This window comes from Pieris rapae, chromosome 12 (genome assembly GCF_905147795.1).
Source record: "Pieris rapae chromosome 12, ilPieRapa1.1, whole genome shotgun sequence".
Lineage (NCBI taxonomy): Eukaryota > Metazoa > Arthropoda > Insecta > Lepidoptera > Pieridae > Pieris > Pieris rapae.
In genome coordinates, this window is record NC_059520.1 from 4999887 (window position 1) to 5022391 (window position 22505).

The 22505-nt window shown below is 30.8% G+C and overlaps 4 protein-coding genes across 7 annotated transcripts; 3 read left to right on the top strand and 1 right to left on the bottom strand.

The window, feature by feature from the left end:
* The first annotated feature begins 102 nt into the window (after positions 1-102).
* LOC110993720 lies at positions 103-7748 on the top strand. Its single transcript, XM_045630465.1, has 12 exons — positions 103-305; positions 576-734; positions 1044-1150; positions 2671-2878; positions 3007-3143; positions 3396-3491; positions 4424-4562; positions 4789-5004; positions 5246-5355; positions 5514-5721; positions 6285-6421; positions 6695-7748. The coding sequence occupies exons 1-12, from the start codon at positions 239-241 to the stop codon at positions 7637-7639; spliced, it is 2529 nt and encodes an 842-aa protein (XP_045486421.1). The 5' UTR covers positions 103-238; the 3' UTR covers positions 7640-7748.
* A 456-nt stretch (positions 7749-8204) lies between these two features.
* Positions 8205-11260, top strand: LOC110993737 (E3 ubiquitin-protein ligase LRSAM1-like). The gene has a single exon (XM_022260099.2). It carries the CDS (start codon positions 8486-8488, stop codon positions 10580-10582), a length of 2097 nt encoding a protein of 698 aa, XP_022115791.2. The 5' UTR covers positions 8205-8485; the 3' UTR covers positions 10583-11260.
* A 1847-nt stretch (positions 11261-13107) lies between these two features.
* On the top strand, positions 13108-18362 carry LOC111001824 (U4/U6.U5 tri-snRNP-associated protein 2). 4 transcript variants are annotated; one of them, XM_022271858.2, is made up of 11 exons: positions 13108-13215; positions 13461-13634; positions 13807-13961; positions 14257-14371; positions 14971-15146; positions 15252-15477; positions 15872-15995; positions 16152-16311; positions 16682-16872; positions 17452-17604; positions 18021-18362. In XM_022271858.2, the coding sequence occupies exons 2-11, from the start codon at positions 13574-13576 to the stop codon at positions 18115-18117; spliced, it is 1458 nt and encodes a 485-aa protein (XP_022127550.1). In that variant the 5' UTR covers positions 13108-13215; positions 13461-13573; the 3' UTR covers positions 18118-18362. The 4 variants fall into 4 exon arrangements, with proteins under 4 accessions (XP_022127550.1, XP_022127552.1, XP_022127551.1 ...); XM_022271860.2 differs by having other exon boundaries at positions 13117-13215; positions 13568-13634; XM_022271859.2 differs by lacking the exon at positions 13108-13215 and adding an exon at positions 13222-13385.
* On the bottom strand, positions 18138-20298 carry LOC111001825 (thioredoxin-like protein 1). The gene is made up of 6 exons (XM_022271862.2): positions 20098-20298; positions 19861-20017; positions 19648-19758; positions 19389-19538; positions 19111-19244; positions 18138-18807 (listed from the first exon to the last, which is right to left on the bottom strand). Exons 1-6 carry the CDS (start codon positions 20193-20195, stop codon positions 18597-18599), a joined length of 861 nt encoding a protein of 286 aa, XP_022127554.1. The 5' UTR covers positions 20196-20298; the 3' UTR covers positions 18138-18596.
* Between the last annotated feature and the right edge of the window lie 2207 nt (positions 20299-22505).

A 22505-nucleotide genomic window follows, 5' to 3' on the forward strand; every position in this document is an offset into this window, starting at 1 on the left:
CGAAATGTCTACCTAGTCCTGAAATGTCTAGATTACTTTATCATATAATGCTAAGTGTAACGGAAGCCTTCATTAATGGTTACTTAATATTCTAGACGTAGAGTCCTGATAAGAATGCATCGTCATATCTTTAACAACGGGTCGTCCAAATATTAGCAGCAGGATGCTTTTGACAGGCGTACTTATAAGAAAATTGTAGAAAAAATTACCGCAGTATCACAAAGTGTGTTGAACGGAGATGTTTTTATTTTTGTTTGCTTTACTTGCTTCGTGCAGAGCTGCCCCCCTCACAGAAGATGATAATGGTAAGACGCTGCATTATTTCAGAATTTGATATTTTCCTAATAATTTACCCTACATTCTTGCATCGGTCCTCGGCGTAAAATTTTAAGTGTTTTACAGTTTTAACCACACGTAAGCCTACCGCAGTATCACAAAGTGTTAAAAAATATTTAATCATGCTAGAGTTACTATTGGCTAGTAATTACGCAAAAGTTTATAATGGATTTGATTTATTGCCCTTCAACAAACATTTCTTTACAAACAGACTATTTTTATATTTTTTTTTTATGTAGAAACGGAATTCGGTAACCATTTCGAAGGTGATATGGTACTCAGTGCGTCTCAAATGCGCGCAATAAACTCCGCGCAAGATGAACGAAACGGCTTATTGGATGGCGCCAAACGCTGGCCAAATCAAACAGTTGTTTATTACATTGATAAAGACGATTTCGGTTTGTATTATTGATTATATATTATTATTATATATATTTGATATATTGACTGATTTATAAAGTATTTATTTATATACTTTATAAATCAAATATATAGCAATTAAAATACTACACATTATAATATACTAAACACCTATGTCACTGTGTATTTATACCTATAGGTTTTCAAAGACTTATGACTTTCTTGCCAAGTCAAATTGATCGAACTTCTTCGGATGCAGTAAAGTGGAGACCTTAAAAAAAACAAAATTATTCATTCACATTAACTCAAAACATGAAAGTCAACAAAAATTGCTTTTATTTTCGTAGATGAAAATCAAATAAAAATGATCGAGGAGGGCATGGCCGATATAGCTAATAAGAGTTGCATAAAATTCAGACCACGTGCATCTGTAGAACATGCCTTGAAAATTCAGGTAATAACATAAATATATAATGTGCAATAAAACATACGTAGTATAATAAAATATATACTTAAACCTGTCTGTGGCTTCACCTGTAAGAATACTAAAGTCAATGAATGCTAATAGACACGTCTAGGCATTTATAGGTTTCCGAACTGAAAAGTAATATTGCACGTATTTTATTCTATACATGAGAAGTTAATAGAGTTGCTTGATTATCAAAACGCTGATTTGGTGCTAAACCCATACGATATAATGTTAACGTGAATCGTAATATGTAAAATATATCTCGACTAGCGGATATTACAAATGAAAACAGGCTTTTTATTCAAAATCCTGCCAACGAAAGTAACCAAACTACTTGTGATTGTAAAAGTGTAAGTTTCTCTTTTTGTATATCTTTCTTAAATATATAGTCACTAGGTAACTGCTAGTGGAGTGAAAATAGACCAAAAGTTATCGTAGATTTTCGTTGTAGGTCTCAAATTAAAATGAACCAGCGAGGATATACAGTCTTTTGCCACCCTTTCCGATGGCGAAAATTCAGGACACTGTACAAAAGCGATTTTATAATATAATAAATATTTATATAATGTTCATTAATAATATGTTTGAATATTTTGTTTCAAACAAGTTATTTATGTTCTTTATATAGTTGGTAGACAATGAATGGAATTCGTATAGAACAGATTAAATTTTTAAACTTATATGCTGATAATTTTACAGTAAATATTTATATCTCAACCGATAAGAATAAATACCGCTTTCTGCTCATTTTATCCATAGTAATGAAAAAAAGTGTTTTTTTCTGTATATACCTAATAATAATTATGCGTGTTTGACGACTTTGATCAAATGATCAGTTATGTTAGCGAAAGTTAGGACATTCTTTTGAAAAGTGGGCAGCTTTATATAGGAATATAATTGAAACAAATTGCAACGGTTATATGTATGTTCAAGATTATTTCAACATATACTATAAACTGTATTAACAGTCTATTATGATAAGTGCTAGTTGTAAGTTGTAGAAATTTTCGACGCCTGTAGAACACTCGTTAGTCTTTTTTTAAAGCGTTTTCATCTATATACATATATATTATATTCAGATATACCTTACAATGCTGACTATGTACAAAAGAAGTGTTGATTTTATGTGCCGTTATGCGCAAGGCAACCTAACAGTGGCACGCGTTGGTATTGAATGTTCACTATAGATTATATTAGGTTTTTGTGAAGAACGCGATGAGTTTGGACTTATAACGTTAATGATATTGGCTTAACACCAATATTGTAGAAAGACAAGACAGCCTTGTTATGTCTGCATCAGTGGCTTCAATAATTTTTTTATTAATACGACATTATTTTTATACACAATCATAACAATAAAGTAAAAGTAAGTACAATCTAGTAAAGTTATATAGGTTACTGAGAACGGTAATTACTCGAACTCTTCACCCTCTCCCCTTTCTTCTTCTCCGTCAAATCGTGTTTACGCGCGACATATTGTATGATATCTATTTAAATTATTTTAGGGTTCAGGAAATGGGTGCTATTCTAATGTAGGTTACAATACGGAAGATGACGACGATGAATCGAATCAGGTCTTGAATTTGTCTAAAAGATGCTTCAAGCACGGCACTGTGGTGCACGAACTGCTACACACACTTGGTTTTTATCACATGCAGAGTACATATGATAGGGACAATTACGTGGAAATTGTGTGGGAAAATATTAAGTCAGGTTAGTAACTTTCGTCTGGTCACGAACTCATGGTACAATTTACATTGTCACAACTCGTAACTAGAAAGAATCTATACTTACCATTTGGATGAAGCTTATTTTATTGTTTTTAATTAAAAAATTTCCAGGACACGAGCACAATTTTGCAAAATATAATAATGACACTGTAACAGATTACGGCGTTCCATACGACTATAATAGCGTCATGCATTATCCAGAAGTGGCATTTTCTAAAAATGGAAATAAAACTATTATCCCATTGCAGGTAAATTATTTTATATTTTTCCCGAGAGATAATTAAGAATAACCTGATTGTGCCCTCAATTTATTAACCACTAAGCCACGGAGGTGGTAATATGCAATATTCCTATAACTTAATCTAATTTAATGTACTCAACGTTTTCATCTTATTTATGTGAAATAAAATACTTTAGTATAGTAGTATATAGTATGGTAGTTTTACTTTTTTTATCATTGCCTAAAGTGACAAGGATTTTAAAGTTGTGATTTTTTTTAGGAAAATGTAAAGATTGGACAAAGACAGGGTATGTCGGAAAGTGATATAGTGAAGCTCAATAAAATGTACTGCGATAATGATGATGGAAGTGCAATGTAAATACTTAATGCAAATATGAATATTTTTTGTTTTTAAAAACATTTAAATTACAAAATAAAGATCTTTGACAACTGTGTTGTTTGCAATAATGCGACTGATTTGAGCACTCACGATCTTACTAGAAGATAAATGAGTTGTGTTACAATTTCAACCTCATTAATAGATTGGCTATTGATTCTTTGGAAATTACAAATATCTCTTTCCTCACACAACAATACACCTTAGTTTTGCAATATTCGTTGCATTAGTGTAAGCTTACATTTTTTATACTCTTATACAAATCACTCGTTTAATTTGCCAATTTAGGGTGAAAGCGTGACCACTACCGATAAATATTGCTACAACTTGCTCTTATTGCTTGCTAATAATGATATACTACACTAAGTGTGCTTCATAAGCACCAACTAAATTCTAGAAATCTTTCTTATACAAATATTCTATCTTCAAAATATATGTAAACGTAGATCTGGTTTAAAAAGCTTAAAGCTGCTAGATCTTGTGCCCCTGTTTACTCATTCGAACAAACTTATCATTTTATTGATTTGTATTATATTACAAATCTAGGAATTTAAATGTTTGCTATTTGGTACTGCTGTATACATTAATAAAAAAATTAAACAAGACAATAAAAATGATATGATCAAGGTCGTATCTGGCGTAAGTGGTGCAAATAATTTGGCAATTAATTCTTGCATGGAGCGTATTCCGTTTCTGTGACGGCACGAGTACTGTCGCAAGGCAGTAGCGCGCTTACACCTTGTGAAATGGTTGTCTATAAAGCTATATTAATCCCAGACCCGCCTCGATGGGCTTTGTTGGCAAAAAATTCTTCGTACTGTGCATTTTTTGCCAAATATTCACGTTTACCGTTAATATGACACAATTTAATGAAACAGTCTAAAATAGTTTACATCAATTTTCTCTAACTTTATAAGACAATGAAGTTGGTATATTTTGTGACTTTCTTGTGTTTTTTTATTGTGAAGTGTGGATCTATGTCACAGAGTGAAATAGAAGATTTTGCGAATTTCATACAGGAAACATCTCACTTGGATCAAAATCTAAAAAGTAAGTTGGTTCATATATTATTTAAAGATATGCACAACTAAAAACTTTCTCTTTGTTGTAAAACCTGTCCTTATATCGTCAATATCTATTTAAAATATACGATCGAAATAAATCAAACCTTTTTATTTACGCATTAAATTTGTTGTAATTCATAGAAATATCTATATATTTGTTTTATAATAATTCTATCGGAAAAAACAAAAACACTTAAAATTATATTTTCAAGGTAAGGATCCCGAAGCAGACTATGATGAAGACGAACCAGTTGACAATGCTTGGGAAGAAAGTGGGAAATTCGAAGGAGACTTAATTTTAAATGATCGGCAGCGTCGGATGATTGTCGCCAATGTTGTAGAAGGTCTTGCTCGTAATGGACTAACAGATAGCACAAAACGGTGGCCAAATAATGAAGTTGTTTATTTCATACAGCGGGAACACTTTAGTAAGGGAACACTTTATTTCTCTATAGAATTACAGTTTCATTAGTAACTATTAACATATTTAGTACTTTAAGCTTCGGCGTGCTTAAAAATATTTAAAAGTATTTGCTGTTGTATATTTTTTTGCACTCTTGAATGAGGTTAAAGAAATGCAGTAATATACATTCACTAATTATAAACTTACTATTAATGCAACCCATACTGACATACTTACCTGCTAATTTAACTAACTTTAAATTTCAGATCTTGATCAAGTCCAAGCAATTCAAGATGGCATAGACGACTTAGCCCGCGCTTCCTGCGTAAAATTCATTCCATACAAAAAAGGCGATCGTGATGCGGTGGTTATACAGGTAAACAATACCATAATTTTATGGACAGATAAATTTATGTTTGAAAAATAGTAAAAAACCCAGGAAATTAATGTAAGAATATATATTTTAAATGTTAACACGAAAAGTTTCTAGTGTTTTTGTAATAATCGTTGATTATACCGATTGTAACTTTACAGGGAAGTAGGCGCGGGTGTTTCTCTCAAGTTGGTTACCAGGGCGGCTACCAAGTTCTCAACTTATCTGGCCGTCACCCAGTTGGGCGTGGCTGTTTTCGCCACGGAACTGTTGTTCATGAACTTCTACATACTCTCGGATTTTATCACATGCAGAGTAGTCCCGATCGAGACGACTATATCAATGTGCATTGGGAAAATATAATACAAGGTAAAAACTATTATCATTTCACAATAGTTCTAAGATTATACAAGTGTTATAACGGATCGAATGGTGTTGCTTGATGCGTGTCATTGACATGCTGTGTATACCTAATGTTTAGAATATTAATTCGCTCCTAGTTCCTGTTTATGTCGGTTAGTTGTAAGGCATTTATTTAAGTTATGGTATACGCATCTATTTTACTTTTTATTTTATTATTGTTCTTTAGAGATATTAGTATACTTACGCTAGGCTACTTGCCTATCTATCTATATCTATATGTCTTGCCTTCTGCGTAAATTACTTAAAACCCGTGGTTTATTTATTGAATGCCTTATGTATATGTATTATTGTAAACAATATTAGCTAGTTAGGCTGAGTGAGCTCAGTTCTATTGAAAGGTATAGTAAATGTTTAAAGTTTATATTTAGTACGTGCAAAAGATTGATTATTTAACTTCCTGACTAATAGACTAGCAGAAAAGTATAGTATTTTTTTTAATAACAGTATAGACAACTATATTATTTAATGGTTATTTCCCTTGAGTCGTATTTTCATTTATTATTTTTCAGCTGCTCGACATAATTTCCGCAAGTACAACACTTTTTCCGTGTCTGATTTTGGAGTTGGCTACGACTACGAGAGCGTACTGCATTACGGTCAAAAAGCGTTCTCTGTCAATGGACAAGACACTTTAGTGCCAAAACAGGTAAAGATGATTTAAAGTCTCAGGGAACAAAATACTTAGAACATTGTAGTATTTCACCGATTCTTTTTTAGTGTTGATTTAAAGTAATTAAGTAAATTAGATTTTCATAACAGCGAAAGGTATCCTCCTAGTAGGGGTACGCGATTTTAATGCATTTGACCCCTCGAACCTTGTAATATTTCGCCTTTAAAAGTTAACTTCCAATCTATTTTTATTCTATATTTCATTCGTATATATTTCAAAATTAAAACTTCAATCGACTTTTTATTTCAGCTGGGAGCGAATATCGGCCAAAGAGTTGGTTTATCACAAAAAGATGTTCAAAAATTGAACAAAATGTATTGTGACGCAGACTCTGACCTGCTTTTAGACGACTCATCCAAGACTCCTGTCCTTAAAAAGAAAACTAGCAAAAATAAACCCTTTCAGGGTCGCGGAATAGGATATCATCAAGGTAAAACCGTGGTGATAAATCTAGCTGATGCACAAACATATAATTTGAATGATTTTGATAAGCTTAATGATTTTAGCGGCGCAAAAGAAACCAGTATGCCTTCAATGTCTGTTCAAGGAATTGGAGTTACTCAAGTGATAAATAATTTTCCTATATCTGAAACTATGCTAAATAAAATGAGAGATGAAAGCAAAGATCTGCAAGGAGTATTAGATAGATTTTCGAATGTAGTCAATAGTAAGATAAATCCGTCAGATGCCAGAAAATTTGATTATGAACAATCCAATGAATATAACGCTCCGATAAGAGAACGTATGCAACCTAAACCATATTTAAATCACATTCAGAATGGCGAGTGGTATAGAGAACCTGTTAGTGAACCCCAAGATGATGAAGAAATATTAGCATTAAGGAACAAAGAAAATATATATGACCTTCCAGACAGTGTTCGTTATCACACCGATGATAACGAACGAGAAATCAACGGATACAATAAAAACATTGCGTATCATACTAATAATCAAGATTATTCACCAATTAAGGAAAACAGAATAAATAACTATATTAGATTACGCACTTATAAGGAAGATGCACCATATAATCATGACAACTTATATGAAGCTCCATCTCAAATTTATCGAGAATCTGGAAAGTTGTTAAGTACAAAATCATTTATAAACGCACCAGAATATCTTCAAAGTATACCAAATAACAATCAGCGGCAAATGCAACAATTTCATGATATTTATTTAAACAATAGATAGATATCTAAGAATGGTACCAAACACTTTTAAAAATATATAACTTAAATGATAGTAATTATAACACAATAAGTGTAAGTATACGAAATAAATTATGTTAACCATTATTTTGTTCTGTATTCTTTTTTTGCTCAAATTTCTTTGTGAACTGCGATTTGGCAACATGCTGAGAATATAGATAAAACTAAGAAGTGGCAGGTAGTCATAACTGGTTTTATGGCAAAATAGTTTTATTTCCTATCATGGTGATAAATAATTCAGGTATTAAATATGATAAAAATGTCGACAAGGGATGATACTATCTATGAAAACTACTTGCAACTTAACGCAAATAGAAAATATGCAAACATAAGTCTCCAAAGTTTAGGACGCTTTAAAAATAATAGTCTGATAAATTTATGCTATTAACGTAAAAATACACGACCAATAACTGTTACTAAAATATAAAAAACGACACTACTAACATTTTTACTAAATCTACGTAATTTTCTAATCTGGCCTACGTAATTTTCAAAATCCGAGTTGGCAACACTGGTTCACACTTCACAGATTCATCTATCTCTACTTGATCTGTGCTTTTATGTATTGTTATTGTGATCCATAATCCATTAATTCACATTGTTTTGTCATTTAATCAGTGTTATATTTATATCAACGGTGTAGCGATATTTTTTATTTGACTTTGTAAAAAAATATTTTTAAGTTAGCTGTTCAATAAGGACAGCATGAATTTTAGTACTAGAATTCAGGCAATAACTTAGTAACATCGCAAATGCACTATGAAACTATACAATGTTTAAAATATAATATGACTCAGTTTGTACATTGTATCCTCTTTAATTTTCTTTGATGGGTTGTGCAGCGTCGGGCGTAAACCGAACAATAATGATGTTTAATAGACACGCTCATAATTCGTCGGAATATCGTGCAATACTGGACCGAAAGCTCTATATAGCAAAGGAATCACCGGAACCGGAGTTTGATCTATCAGGTTGCGATTTAAGACATTTGCCTTCTGGAATATTTTCAATATGTAAGGTTTTTCGTAAGGAATACTTATATTTACAAAATAACAAGCTAAAAACATTAGAAGAAGGTGGGCAATTAGCTGATCTTCAGTTGGTCAAAACATTAAATATTAGCAAAAATAATTTCACACAAATACCTAAGAGTATTAGGTTTCTCCTATGTCTCACAGAACTTTACTTGCAAGAAAACCAAATTACCTACTTACCAGATGAAATAAAGTTTCTACAAACCCTCAAAATACTAGATGTCTCAAGAAACAATTTAAAAAAATTAAATCCAGTTTTGGGACAACTACAAAGCTTACGTAAACTTATAATTATAGGTAACAAAGACCTGACTGAAATCTGTATAGAACTCTGTCTTGCTTCAAACTTATGCTCAATTGAATTGGATTGTGCACAATTTTATATACCACCCCCTGAAGTTACAATTAGGGGTACTGAAGCAATAATGAAATTTCTTTGCCTTCAAGCAAATATTACATATAACCCACCTGTACCAGAAAATGATAACATATTACCAGCTTATGGTGGAAATCAGTCTGTGCACCTCTTTACTAAACCCAGAATTACATGGGAAGAAGCAGAACAAGCTGTTCAGCAAAAGGAAGACCAAATATATAAAGCAAATCAAGTACAGAGAGAGAAAATTTTGTCAAATGTTTTAAAAGAACAACTTAGCTTAGATATAGAAATATCTAAAATACACGAAGGTAGGGAACTAGAAAGACAGAAATTAATAAATACTATACAAAAAGAAGAACAAAATATTGAATGTTTAATTAATAACTTCATAGGATATGATAAACTAAAGCCTGAAATCATTCAACAACAACTAGCACATGAGCAGTTAGAGCATGACCATTTGTTAGAAATTACTAGACAAAACTATGATAACATTAAAAAAAGTGACATTTTAAAAACAATGCAACAATTATTAGAAGAAAACTGCTCAGTAGGAAAGTATATGAAATATTATAAAGATAATTTAAATGATGTTAAAAAGAACTTGTTAATGAAAGAAACTGAGGTGGATGAAAAATTGGAACAATTACTAAATGCAAAAGATCAGCTTAGAGAAGGACAAGTACAACTACTTTTAGAGGATCAAGATGTACAGAAAGCAATGGTATCTTCATTATTGGACCAAGTTGATGCTAGAAGCTGGAGTTTGAATCAGGAGATATCTTTAGTGTCATCACATTTAGCTAAATTAAGTGTTATTGAACAGGAAAAGAGGAAAATTAACATAGTTGATAATTATAATGAGCTGCTGGAACAGCGAATACATTTAGTTTCTTTACTGGAAGACCTTTTTATTCAGAAAAATAAAAGGAGAAAGCAATTAATTGATACTTTGCATGAAGCAGAAAATGCAAGTAATAATAAGACAGATTTTTGGTTGCAGAGCTATAAAAAGTTGTTAGATTGTGCACCTCCATCTCTTCTAAGCATGGGAAAATCCTTAGATCCTGTTCTTGTAAATTATCTATTACAAGAAGGTGTCATACACTGTTTACCATTTTTGGTAAATATTTTGTTTTCTGATACATCCTATTTGAATATAACTACCCAAGACTTAAAACTATCAGGAGTATGCTTGAAAATGGACCAAGAAAATATTATAAAGGCTATTAATAAATATTTGGTTAGTAAAAATGGAAATGAGCTTACATCTTCGAATACAAGTGCACCAACATTACCTGCTGATGATTCCCAAATAGGAGTCTTAAGTCAGATAGAAAATAATATATCTCCGGATGGTGAGTGTGTTATATGTATGGAATGTAAGTCTCAGGTAGTGTTTGTGCCTTGCGGTCACATGTGTTGTTGTCAAAGTTGTTCACAGAAAGATATCAGCATTTGTCCAATGTGTAGATCAAATATAGAAAGAATTATAAAAGTATTGATAGCATAGTTTTAAATCACTATATTGGTTGTGAAATTTATAACAACAAGACGTGTTAAGGGATGATATTTGCACAAAGGACTTTATATTATACAAAATACCATAAGTTTCATGACGTCATATAGTATAATATACATTACAGTGACACTGTTATGGCTGTGAACAAGGTTATAGTCACTTAGTTTTTATTTTTAGCAAGGGGGTGGGGGTATTCTTGTAAAAACCTTGCTGGAAATTCCCTATATTTACTTAGTGTACCATTATAGATTATTTTATTGTGATTGTATATAATTAGTTTACCAACAATACTACTTCCAAAAGATACCTATATAACACATAGCATGTTGGATTGATCCTTGCTAATAACCATTATTGATCAATTGTATAAAAACACATGTAAATGAAATATTTCTCTATTTTCATACAATACAGGTAAAGGTTGGTGTGTTACAGTCTACACATCTTTCTATATTTCCTCACTAATAACAATAATTGTCTATAAAAATATTTATAAGGACCACATATAACATTGGAAACTATAACTTAGTAATGGACAAAGTTTATTAAAATAATTTGAGGCTTAAGCTGGGGAAATTGCTTATAAGGAATAATAAAAAGAAAAGTAATGATAAATAATTTCTTCATCTTATTATTCAATGACAATTATTATTATATTTAGTATTTTACAATGGTTAAACACTTATGTAATATATTTATGATTAAATTAATTTTTCAGATTTAGATGTGTGTAATTTGATATATTTTTATTGTAATTCACTGTGATTTATTTATTTGTATTATAGTTTAATTACGTATTATTAAACTAATATCTGTTATAACTCATAAAATTTTAGTTTTTTATTTTTTTTATTTCATTATTTTATATGACGAACTAGCAATAAGCAGGCAAAATGTAACATTATATTATGTAATTCTCACTTTAGGTAATTCAAATAATTATATGACTAACAAATATTAAACACCACACTGCCTTTGTGACGTTATCAATTATTGTATTGTATTGTTGACGTTTTGCTATATGCACCATTAAATACACAATAAACTGTTATTACAACTAAATTGCACTTTTGATTAGTATTTTTTTAGTAGCTTTTGCTCCGACCTTTACATTTTTATCTGTTTTGTGATCATTGGTTTTTTTTCTAATAGGCAAGAACCTGCGACCTACACACGCCGACGATTATGTTTTGATTATGATTGATGATTTCCTTCACGGAGGGTTATTTGCGGACAACCGGTGTTCGAATCTACGTCCTCAGTGATGAGAGTCGCACGCACAAGTTAGGACCAGGCCAACATCGCTGTTTATTGTATAAGAGAATTTAAAATAATTTGATTTCTGCATTATTAAAGTTTGTTTATCTAAGAAAATAATTTCACATGTGCTCGCGTGCACAAAATACAATTAATGTGCTTACTCATATTTTACTAGCTATTTACAATCCAGAATCTTAAACATATTACTCAGTAGGTACTAATCTCAAATCTGTGATTCTAATTCGTCGTATTATTTATATTAACAGATTGGCGCAAAGTGCCATCAAGTAGAAATTCTAAATTAGCCCCAATTGGCGGCCAGTCGTGTGTCCATATGTCGCAGTATAGTAGTTAAATCAGAGAGTTAATGAATTTCTAGACAGTTTATTAAATATCGATATTCAATCATGAAAACGTTGTGCACTAACGTTTAGTTAGTTGTGTGAGTGGTGGTGTTTTGTAAATGCTAACTCAGCAAATTTAAGAAGGAGAGACTTTCTTCTGATAAGGGCCAGATAAGTAAGATATATTCATCAATCTAGATTGCGTTGCCTTGCAAAGGTGGTCTTTCTCAGATCGAAAACATCTAGACCACCTAAGGGCATTACGCCTTATGAATAAATATAAGACAAGTAATGTCTCTTTACTAACAATTTTTTTTTAAGTTAAATATCTTGGTCACCCCACCTAGTTGAAATGCGTCTTGTTGTCTAGAAACGTTTATTAAACTCGTTAAACGTTTCGTTCAGTCACTTATCTGACGGAACATTAGTGACTTGATTGAATATGGATATTTAATTAACTGTCCAGAGATTCAATGAACTCTCGGATTTACCAAATTTACTGCGACATATACACAAAATAAAATAAATTTAGTACTGTTTTGGGAATCTAATAGAATCGTCAATGCCAATTACGATTCACAAGGATTGAGACAAAATGCCAATTATATAGTCTTTGACGCGAGATTTAACTTATTTAACAGATATAAACGTGAATGAATTACATTATAATATATATAAGTTAAACTTCAACTTAGAAATCGTATTTAGCAATAGGGTGTTAGTATTTTAAATTTCGAACCACTTTTGTAATCGGAAGTTGGTAATTTTTTTTCAATTTATCCCTAATGGGAATGGCAAAGGGCTTTAGTCCATACAGCCAAGAAAGTTGGCAAAACTGTATTTGACATCTGACAATCTTTTTTTTTCTAGGCAATATGAAGTATGAACATGAACTATGAAGTAAATTTGAGGACAGTGAGGTTAGACTGTCACTTAGAGGTATCCAATAGGGATGGCTTTTTTTTAAAAATCAATATTTGTTATATATTTTATATGTATAATAAAGTAAAAAATAGCTAGGTATTAACAGCCAAAACTTATTAATTAAGGATTAAAATGAACTCAAACACTAATTTTAGCTTTACTTAGTAAAGGGGACCAAACTTAATAATCCATTGGGCATGTAGGGCCATGGTTTACATCCCTAATTTCTGAACAAAATTGACTATTGAATGACTTAATGTTTAATGGTATTTCAAATTTCAATTAAGTTTTTGTGTTATCATTCTAATTTTATCATAGATTTCTGTTTTATAATGTTACAGATGCTCTACACGTTTTTATAACAAAATCCATTTGCATTTGGATACATTTTATAAGTTCAAATAACTTACAAAATTTGTATTAACTAGTATAGAATCTCACCTAATAGGTGAAAATGAGTGAAGGTCCACAGAAAAAGCGCAAAAACGATGAAGAAAACTCGTCTGAATTATCAGGTATATTGTTTCAGAAGTCCTGGATACCTTATGATCAGAATAGCTTTATAGGAAATTTAATTTTAAAACACATCTATTAACATAATTAAGTTAGCTTGGTTTTCAAATGACATGATGAATCTAATTATTAAAGAAAGGTATAATAATGTATCAAATCTAATTTATTTTCCAGAACCTCCATCTAAAAACACAAAAATGCAGATTCAGTGCCCATACTTGGATACAATTAACCGGCATGTTCTGGATTTTGATTTTGAAAAGCTATGCTCTGTCTCCTTGACAAGAATTAATGTTTATGCTTGTCTTGTTTGTGGAAAGTATTTTCAGGTATAGATTTTTGTAATATTTTGCCTATATTCTCCATACCATTTTAATGGTATGACTTGGCCACAAATTTGCTTTAAGGTGTTTTTAAATTTCTTGGAAACTAATTTACTCTGTATAATGTCTTGGTTAAAAGCAGTAACACATAAATGAAGCAGCTAGATAATTTTAGGCGTACAATGATTTCTTTTTAGAATTATTCAATTTATACTCTGTTGAATCTATCAGTTAGTTGACTACAAAGATTCAATAAAAAAAATAAAGAACCCTTTGTAAATGTTTAATTGTATTTTTTCAGGGTAGAGGTACGAACACTCATGCATACACACACTCAGTTGCAGATGGGCATCATGTGTTCCTAAATTTAAATACTTTGAAATTTTATTGCTTACCTGATAACTATGAAGTCATAGGTATGTTAATATAATATATTTTTGAGAAATATATTCAAATGAAGTAAAATAGTTTGTAATTCAACTACTCTGAAATGGCTAGACCAATTTTGTGTGGAGATTTAGGCCTGCAAATCAGACAAGATCTATTTTCATCCCCCTAAATGTTATGGGTGGTTCACTCCGTAACTTTTATTTTATTTTTCATACACAATTTTTTGTTTTTATTTTTTTATGATACAACATACAAAAATACAACACTTAATTTCTACCCCTCTATGATCAAACCCTATTATTATTTGTAAATAAATATGAATTGCAAATATGGCACTAAGTGCAAAAGTGGGACTGCAAGAATTTTTTAAAGTATCTGCTTATTCTGCAAAAGCAAACATACTCTTTTCATAGAAAAATGTTCCATTTATTGTGTAGCTAATAAAAAGGTGTGCGCGCTAAATTGCAGGGTCGATATAATACAAATTTTATCGCATAAAAATTAAAAATGATTAAAAAGTTACATTTGTATTTTTCTAATTAGTGATCTCCAGTTTCATTTTATTCTTGAAAATTTCTGAAGACATGATAAAGAATTTTCCTTTTAATAAGTTTAAATTTTTCAGATTCATCACTTAATGACATAAAATATGTGCTCAATCCCATATTTACAATGGAGCAAATAAAACAACTTGATTATAATACTAAGATGTCTCGAGCTATTGATGGCTCAATGTACATGCCTGGAATTGTTGGTCTTAATAATATAAAGGCCAATGATTATTGTAATGTTATATTGCAGGTTTGAATATGTTAAAAAAAATTGGTTGCTATCAATAAAATCAATGTGGTAGTTTCTAATATGTCTTGCAAAAAACTAATTATACATTTAAAATGTTCATTTTAGTGTCTAGCTCAAGTTCGGCCATTAAGAAATTACTTTCTACGTGAGGAGAACTATGCTAATGTCAAACGGCCACCCGGCGACTCCTCCTTTTTACTTGTGCAGCGGTTTGGGGAGTTATTAAGGAAATTATGGAACCCCCGAGCATTCAAAGCTCATGTGTCACCTCATGAAATGTTGCAAGCCGTAGTATTATGGTCAAAGAAGCGATTTCAGTTTATTAAACAAAGTAAGTTTTTGATACATTCTTTGATAGCATTAATTATGTATGTTTTTATCTAATACTGTATAATAATTTCAATCTTACACCCATTGTCAGAGTCATTCATTAAGGGTTTACTTATACTATTTAGTACAGATTTAAATAAGTATACCAAATTAGGAATCTGAATTGATTATTCTATTATACATGTTTTTTCTATATTTAATCCAATTTAGCCAATAGTACTAAGCTTAGTCGTTACCACTTTGTTATTCTACATATAATTTTAGTAAAAATTATAATTAGAGAAAAATTTCAGACAGTCTGGTTTCTTCGTAGTTCAGATTCTTCAAATGGGCATTCAATACCAGCTTTGTTTTCACAATTATTATTTTATAAGTATTATTATTTTTGTTAACAGGTGATCCAATTGATTTCATGTCATGGTTTTTGAATTCATTACACATGGCACTGAATGGAACTAAGAAACCAGATAGTTCAATTATTTATAAGTCATTTTTGGGCCACATGAGAATCTATACAAGGTATGTATTTTCATTTTGTAGTGCAATAACCCAAAAGGATGGAAGGCTGTCTGTAGGATTAACTAATTATCTAGATCAGTAGAAACATGCCATTATTGACTAACATTCTATAAATTAATAATTGAATATTGTTATAATGCCTACTTTGTTTCCTAGAAAACTTCCACCACCGGATGCAGATGATGCTGCAAAGGTAGATTTAAACAGTGAGGAATATAATGAGATGATAACAGAGTCTCCCTTCCTTTACCTCACTTGTGACTTACCACCAACACCACTATTCACTGACGAATTTAGAGAAAATATCATACCACAGGTATAAATAAAATACTAACATTATTTTATTGTATTAGTATGACCTGTATTAATCAGTGTCAACTGTGTATCTATGTAATTAAAGAAAAAATTCAAGGAATAGATTTTTTTACAATAAGAATATTTTCGTCTGACTATGTATATGCCAAACATTACATTTTTATTACATTGAATTCTTGTGAATTGTCATGCCTGGTCATGTTTAATATTTTGTTATTTTTCTCAATATATGAAATAATTCTCATAGAAATCAGTGCGAAAAAAACATGTTATGCTAAAAATCAACCCTTGACTTTCAGGTTTAATCTAAACAACAACAAACAAATCAAGAAGAAATGATAATAATAACTTTCTAATTTCTCACATTACAGGTTAACCTGTACCAACTTTTATCAAAATTCAATGGTCAAACATCAAAAGAGTACAAAACATATAAAGAAAATTTCCTGAAAAGGTTTGAGATTACTCAGCTACCACCTTACCTCATACTTTATATTAAGAGGTTTACTAAAAATACATTTTTTGTAGAGAAAAATCCCACAGTTGTTAATTTTCCTGTCAAGTAAGTTCAGTTTACATTTTATATATCTATTTTGTGTATCTATGTATCAAGTGTATACATTTCTCTTTTATTAGAACATATTGCTTGCCTCGGGATCAAAGTTGTAAACTATTACAACTGTTTTAATCTTTTCTTCATAATATTAGTATTAAAATCACGAGGATGTCTTTATTTTACCAAAAATACTTTGTGCACAATGTTATTCTGTACACTAATGCTTGAAGTAAAAGAGATTTTGTCTTGTTTATTTATGTTAAAATGACACTTGAGTAGCAGCATGATTATCAATTCAATAGTTAGATGCTTATGTAATGTTTATGAATAGCTGGGTTGTGGATATGCATGTTTAATTGAATAAACAAAATTTAAAACCAAAGAAATGTACTTAATACACAATTTTTTTTCTGCTGTTCAAATATCTAATATAATAATATAATATTTATATATAATAGACGATAGATATATATATATATATTAGAAGTTAAAAAAAAATTTTTCAATATGATGAACTTAGTTTGGTTTGATTACTGGTTCATTCTAAAGAAACCATTGACATAGTATATCCATGTTATGTTACAGAAATGTAGATTTTGGTGATATCCTGACACCAGAAGTTAAAGCAAAATACAAAGGGAAGACAACTTATGAGTTAGTGGGTAATATACTTCACGATGGAACACCAGAAAAAGGCACCTACCGAGCACATGTACTTCACAAACCTACACAGCAGTGGTGAGTCTGGGAAAAATCAATACATAGCAAAAGATGGAAAATAAATTTTAATTTCATACATTATTGGTAAAACACAATAAAGCGACATGATTGTACATCTCGTTTTAGCAAGAGTTCTTTAATTAATAAACTTATATTATAGGTACTTTGAATACACTTTGTATTATGTTTACTATATGTAACATCTATACATAATGAGTACCGTTATGTGCGCACCGCACTATAAAACTTTATAGTCGGTCAAACTTCTTTACTTATAGCCAATGAGAATCTGAGTTTAAACTTAATTTTAAATAAAATTGTGAAAAAATAAATAGAAAAAAAACAAACTTAAAACCTGCTAAAATATATACTATATGGAATCATCAGTATTGTTTTGTGTTAATTTAAAGCCAATATTGTTTTTTATTTTCCAGGTATGAAATGCAAGATCTCCATGTAACAAGTATATTACCACAAATGATAACCTTAACTGAAGCATATATCCAAATATATGAATTAAAAGATGACTAAAATAAAATGAAATAAAAAGATATTGATAATATTTTTATTTATTGAATATACAAATACCAGCTACCTGACTGATTACATACTGTAAAATTCTTAGATATTAATAGAGAAATATACTATTTTACCGTCTTTTGACACAATCAGATTCTTAGGATATTTGCAACTTTAAATACTTAAAATGCATCTTAATTTTAGTTCATTACTTTGCAATACAATGTCGTATTTTAAAAGTCAATCCATTCTGTTGCTTGCAAAAATTAACAACAGATGTAAGAAGCCAACAACAATAACATCACCTAATGGAGGTAACAGAGGAGAGGCAATATAGGAGTGAGGAAGCATTATTTCTATATGTTACTTTTAATCAGTGATACTAGGAAGCAAGTACACATTACCAGGATAATTTCTAACATATGATGTTATTCGTAGTTGACTCCTTTTGATACTTCTAAAATTTAACGACACAATTGCAAAAGTCTGGGCTAGTGGCTTTCTCCCTTTTTACCAGCAACCCGTTTGAATTCTCCCATGTTTGTTGTTGATATTGGTGAGCCATAAAACGCTAAGTGATCAATTTGTGTTACTTCATCCCCAGCCTGATTGTCTTTTATGAATAACTGAATGTTTTGAACACTCTGGAACTTGACAAATTTCAAGGGTACAGGATTACCCTCCACATCATTTGGTGTCAGCCTGAAAGTAATATCTTTTATTTAATTTAACATTTTATATTACCTGAAACCAGTAATGAAGTATCCAAGGGAAGTATTGGCAGGCAGTTTGCATTTCTATGCCACTCTGTTCATGAATATTAATTATATATATTAATTTTCCATATTATCTGACCTCAAATTTGTAATGAAATTAAGTATGTCATTTTTACAAACAATGGACCGAGTATAAGTCTTAAGTGCGGAAACTGACTCCAGCAACTAAACATGTCATATTAACAAATACTTAGTATTCAAAGAAAATCTTAAATTTAACAATGCTTACTCCAAGTCCTGAATTGATGCATTCCCAGAAGCCTGGTCAAAATCAAGGGTTCGTGGTTGGTTTATAAACAGTTTTATAAACTTAGGTCCTTTATCAGCTGGCGCTTTAATCTTAAGGGAATGTAGTTTAACCAACTAAAACAAGAAAATATTGTTTGTAAAGTACATAAATTTTTTATGAAACAATTTAAGTTAAGAGACTATAAGGATTAACATAATGCACATAGTTAAAGTTGGTTCTTATTTTATACATAAATAATACTTTATTTTTATATGTACCTGATTAAATGATATATTGATAATTAGCTGTTCATCACAGTCACTGGCCAAATATCCACCTCCGCTAGTTAAAGCATGGGTGAGTGGATGGTTATCTGCTTCATTCAAGCATTCACATTCACTCTTAGTTATAAAAGTCACTAAGTCCATCTGTAATTTAAATTAGGTGGTTGAAAGAAAACTTATTTGATTAGATACAACTTATGAACTAGAGTAAGGAACAAGAAGATCCATTCCTTTACGTTTTTGGTATACATACATGTCCAGCAACAGAATTATCGTCGTCGCCAGTATCTTCCGTGCCGTAATGTTGCCTTACTTTATTTTCTAGGGTAGAAATATCTGCACCTTGAAGACGGTCAACTCTTGTCTAAAATTTTAATGATGAAGTCATTAAATAATCTTGTTAGATTCTCAAAGCTTATTTTGCTGGCTTTTTTCACCTAATTTAATACTTTATATCAATACTCACTCTATTGCGATAAAATATGAATGTCGGCATTGCAGTGACGCCCTGAGTACTAGCAGTTTCTGCACATCTATCGACATCCACTTTTAAGAAAACTGCCCTGGGGAATTTCGCAGGTAATTGCTCAAAAAAGGGGGCAATTCGCTGACATGGTGGGCACCTTTAATAATAACTGGTAAGTTTAAACATGATTCGATAATGACGATGACTAGGAGATTTTTAAACAAAGGTTATATTTACCAAGTTGCTGTAAAATCTACAACGACCAGTTTAGTTCCTGCATTGGCCATTTCTGATTGAAAATGTGCTTCATTTTCTATTACTGTGGCTAAACCCATTTTAATTAATGTATCCAAAATTCATACAAAACACTAATTTGACTCCAAAAAACAAAATTTCACTTCGTATGTCGTAATTGGCTAATCATTCTTCAAAACTTCAATTTCTAATGACAATTCACCCTAAAGGACTGACTGACAAAGACTGACATGTCTTAGACTTATGTTAATTTTTTGATTACAGGATATAGCTGGACTTGGATTCGGCATGGCCACTGTGGTTAAAAAGAAGGCGTTCGTAAATTTTAAATTTAAATTATACCGACAACTATTGTTTCTACCCGCGATATATATTATTTTTATTGCACTATAATTTTATACCATTAAAACTTTGGAGTTTATTATCTACATAGATGAAATGGCTACTTACAAACGTTGTTGGGTACGATAATGTTAGGTTTGAAATCATGTTACGTAATAATAATTACAAGTTGACCGTATCTTTTTATTTTATTTTATACTAGTGACCCGCCCCAGCTTCGCAAGGGTGCAATGCCGATGAAAAGCAGGTTTTTATTATGTATTGCTATTTCCGTCGCTGGAAAGCTCCGATAATATACTCGTTCGATCGCTGCTAAATAAGCTGTAATGGGCTGTATAGATCTATATTAAATTAACAATGTATTCAAGGTATTGGTTAAAATCGCTTCGAAAATTAGCCATTATTTGTCGTAAAAAGTAAATGACAAAAAAAGTTATTGTGGGTTATCCATAAGAGGCTTATTACACTATGCGATATTCAGACTGACTTAGTAAGACTGTCTTAAAATCTAATTAGCAAGCTCGCTATTACACTAGACTGAATACCGCATGCTAACTCATTTTTACTCATTTGCAAAGCGTACGTAGTCGGTGACGGATGTCGCCATGTGACTTAAGAAACTACCTTAGAGTAGGAGCTGCCGAGTTTGAATGACTATTAAAATGTTATATTAGTAATTTATATTATTATATGTAATTTAATAGATACTCCATACATTCAATATGGCAATAAAAATCGCATGTCTCGGTACAAATCAAGAACAGAACCAGGCTGGCACACTTTAGTATGTTGTCATTAGAGAATCGCAGAAAATTTATTTAAATTTATTGACACATCGTTTGCAGAAGATAAGATATTCTATAATAAGATTGATTGTCCGAACCTTCTTTCTAAATTTAAGATTCATGTTTGTTTTTACCAATGTATCAGTGTGTCGAGCGTTGGCTAACTTTATCTATAAAAAATAAAAAACATTCCAAAGTACTTTTTTTTCTTGCGAACACGCCATGGTGCACGCGGCCACAGAAAACAAACATGTACAAACGTCTTTGCTCTCAGAGATGTCTAGACTTATATGGTATAAGTCTAGACAAGTTAAGTCTATGGTATAAGTCACGGACTTTTCTGTAGACCTTTTCAATGTGTTCAATACTTAGTACATTATTTTGATAAAACTCGTAGGATTCAGCCTGCGTTTGCAATGTAAGCGGAAAAAAAAATTATTTACGACATCACGTTAAAAACCTCAAAAATAACAGTACTTCTCCACTATTTAATGGATGTTATTATACATATAAACCTTCGTCTTGAATCACTCCATCTATTAAAAAAATCATCGCATCAAAATCTGTTGCGTAGTTTCAAAGATTTAAGCATACAAAGGGACATAGGGACAGAGAAAGCGACTTTGTTTTATACTATGTAGTGATGATGAAGTATAATATATTTCTTCTAGCTTCTCAATTATTTGCTACAAAATTTTTTTCACACTATTTATAATAAGAATTACAAGGATATTGAAAACTTTAACTAGAAAAATGACACCCTGGAGCGACATTTTGCTAAATTCAATTAAGGTTGGACCTCAAGATAAGGTTATCTCTATACGTTTCCATTTCAATTTGAATCAAAACAAAAAAATATAAGAACTAAAACTATAAGTTTATTAATCGATTGGGTATACTAAAATTACCAGATGACAGCATAAATACCGTAAAATTTGTTTTCTTCTTATTTCATTAGATATGATCGATGACAATCTTTTGATATAAAAAGTGATCTGCACTCAATTTTCCAGTTACTTGAGACAACATCTTAATGTCAAAATGCGTTTATTGCATCCGTTCTTATATTTAAAGGGAACTGTTATTAATGTATGTGCATTAATTTTTAGCGTTGAACAAAATTAGTTTTTATTTAATTTAAAGCTTAATAAAATTAGTCTAATTAAAACCATCCAGTAGAAATAGTATCAGTATTGTTTAGTTACTTATTGAAATAAATGACACCACTCTGTTTTTATTTATCTTTGACCGCAACCAACTATT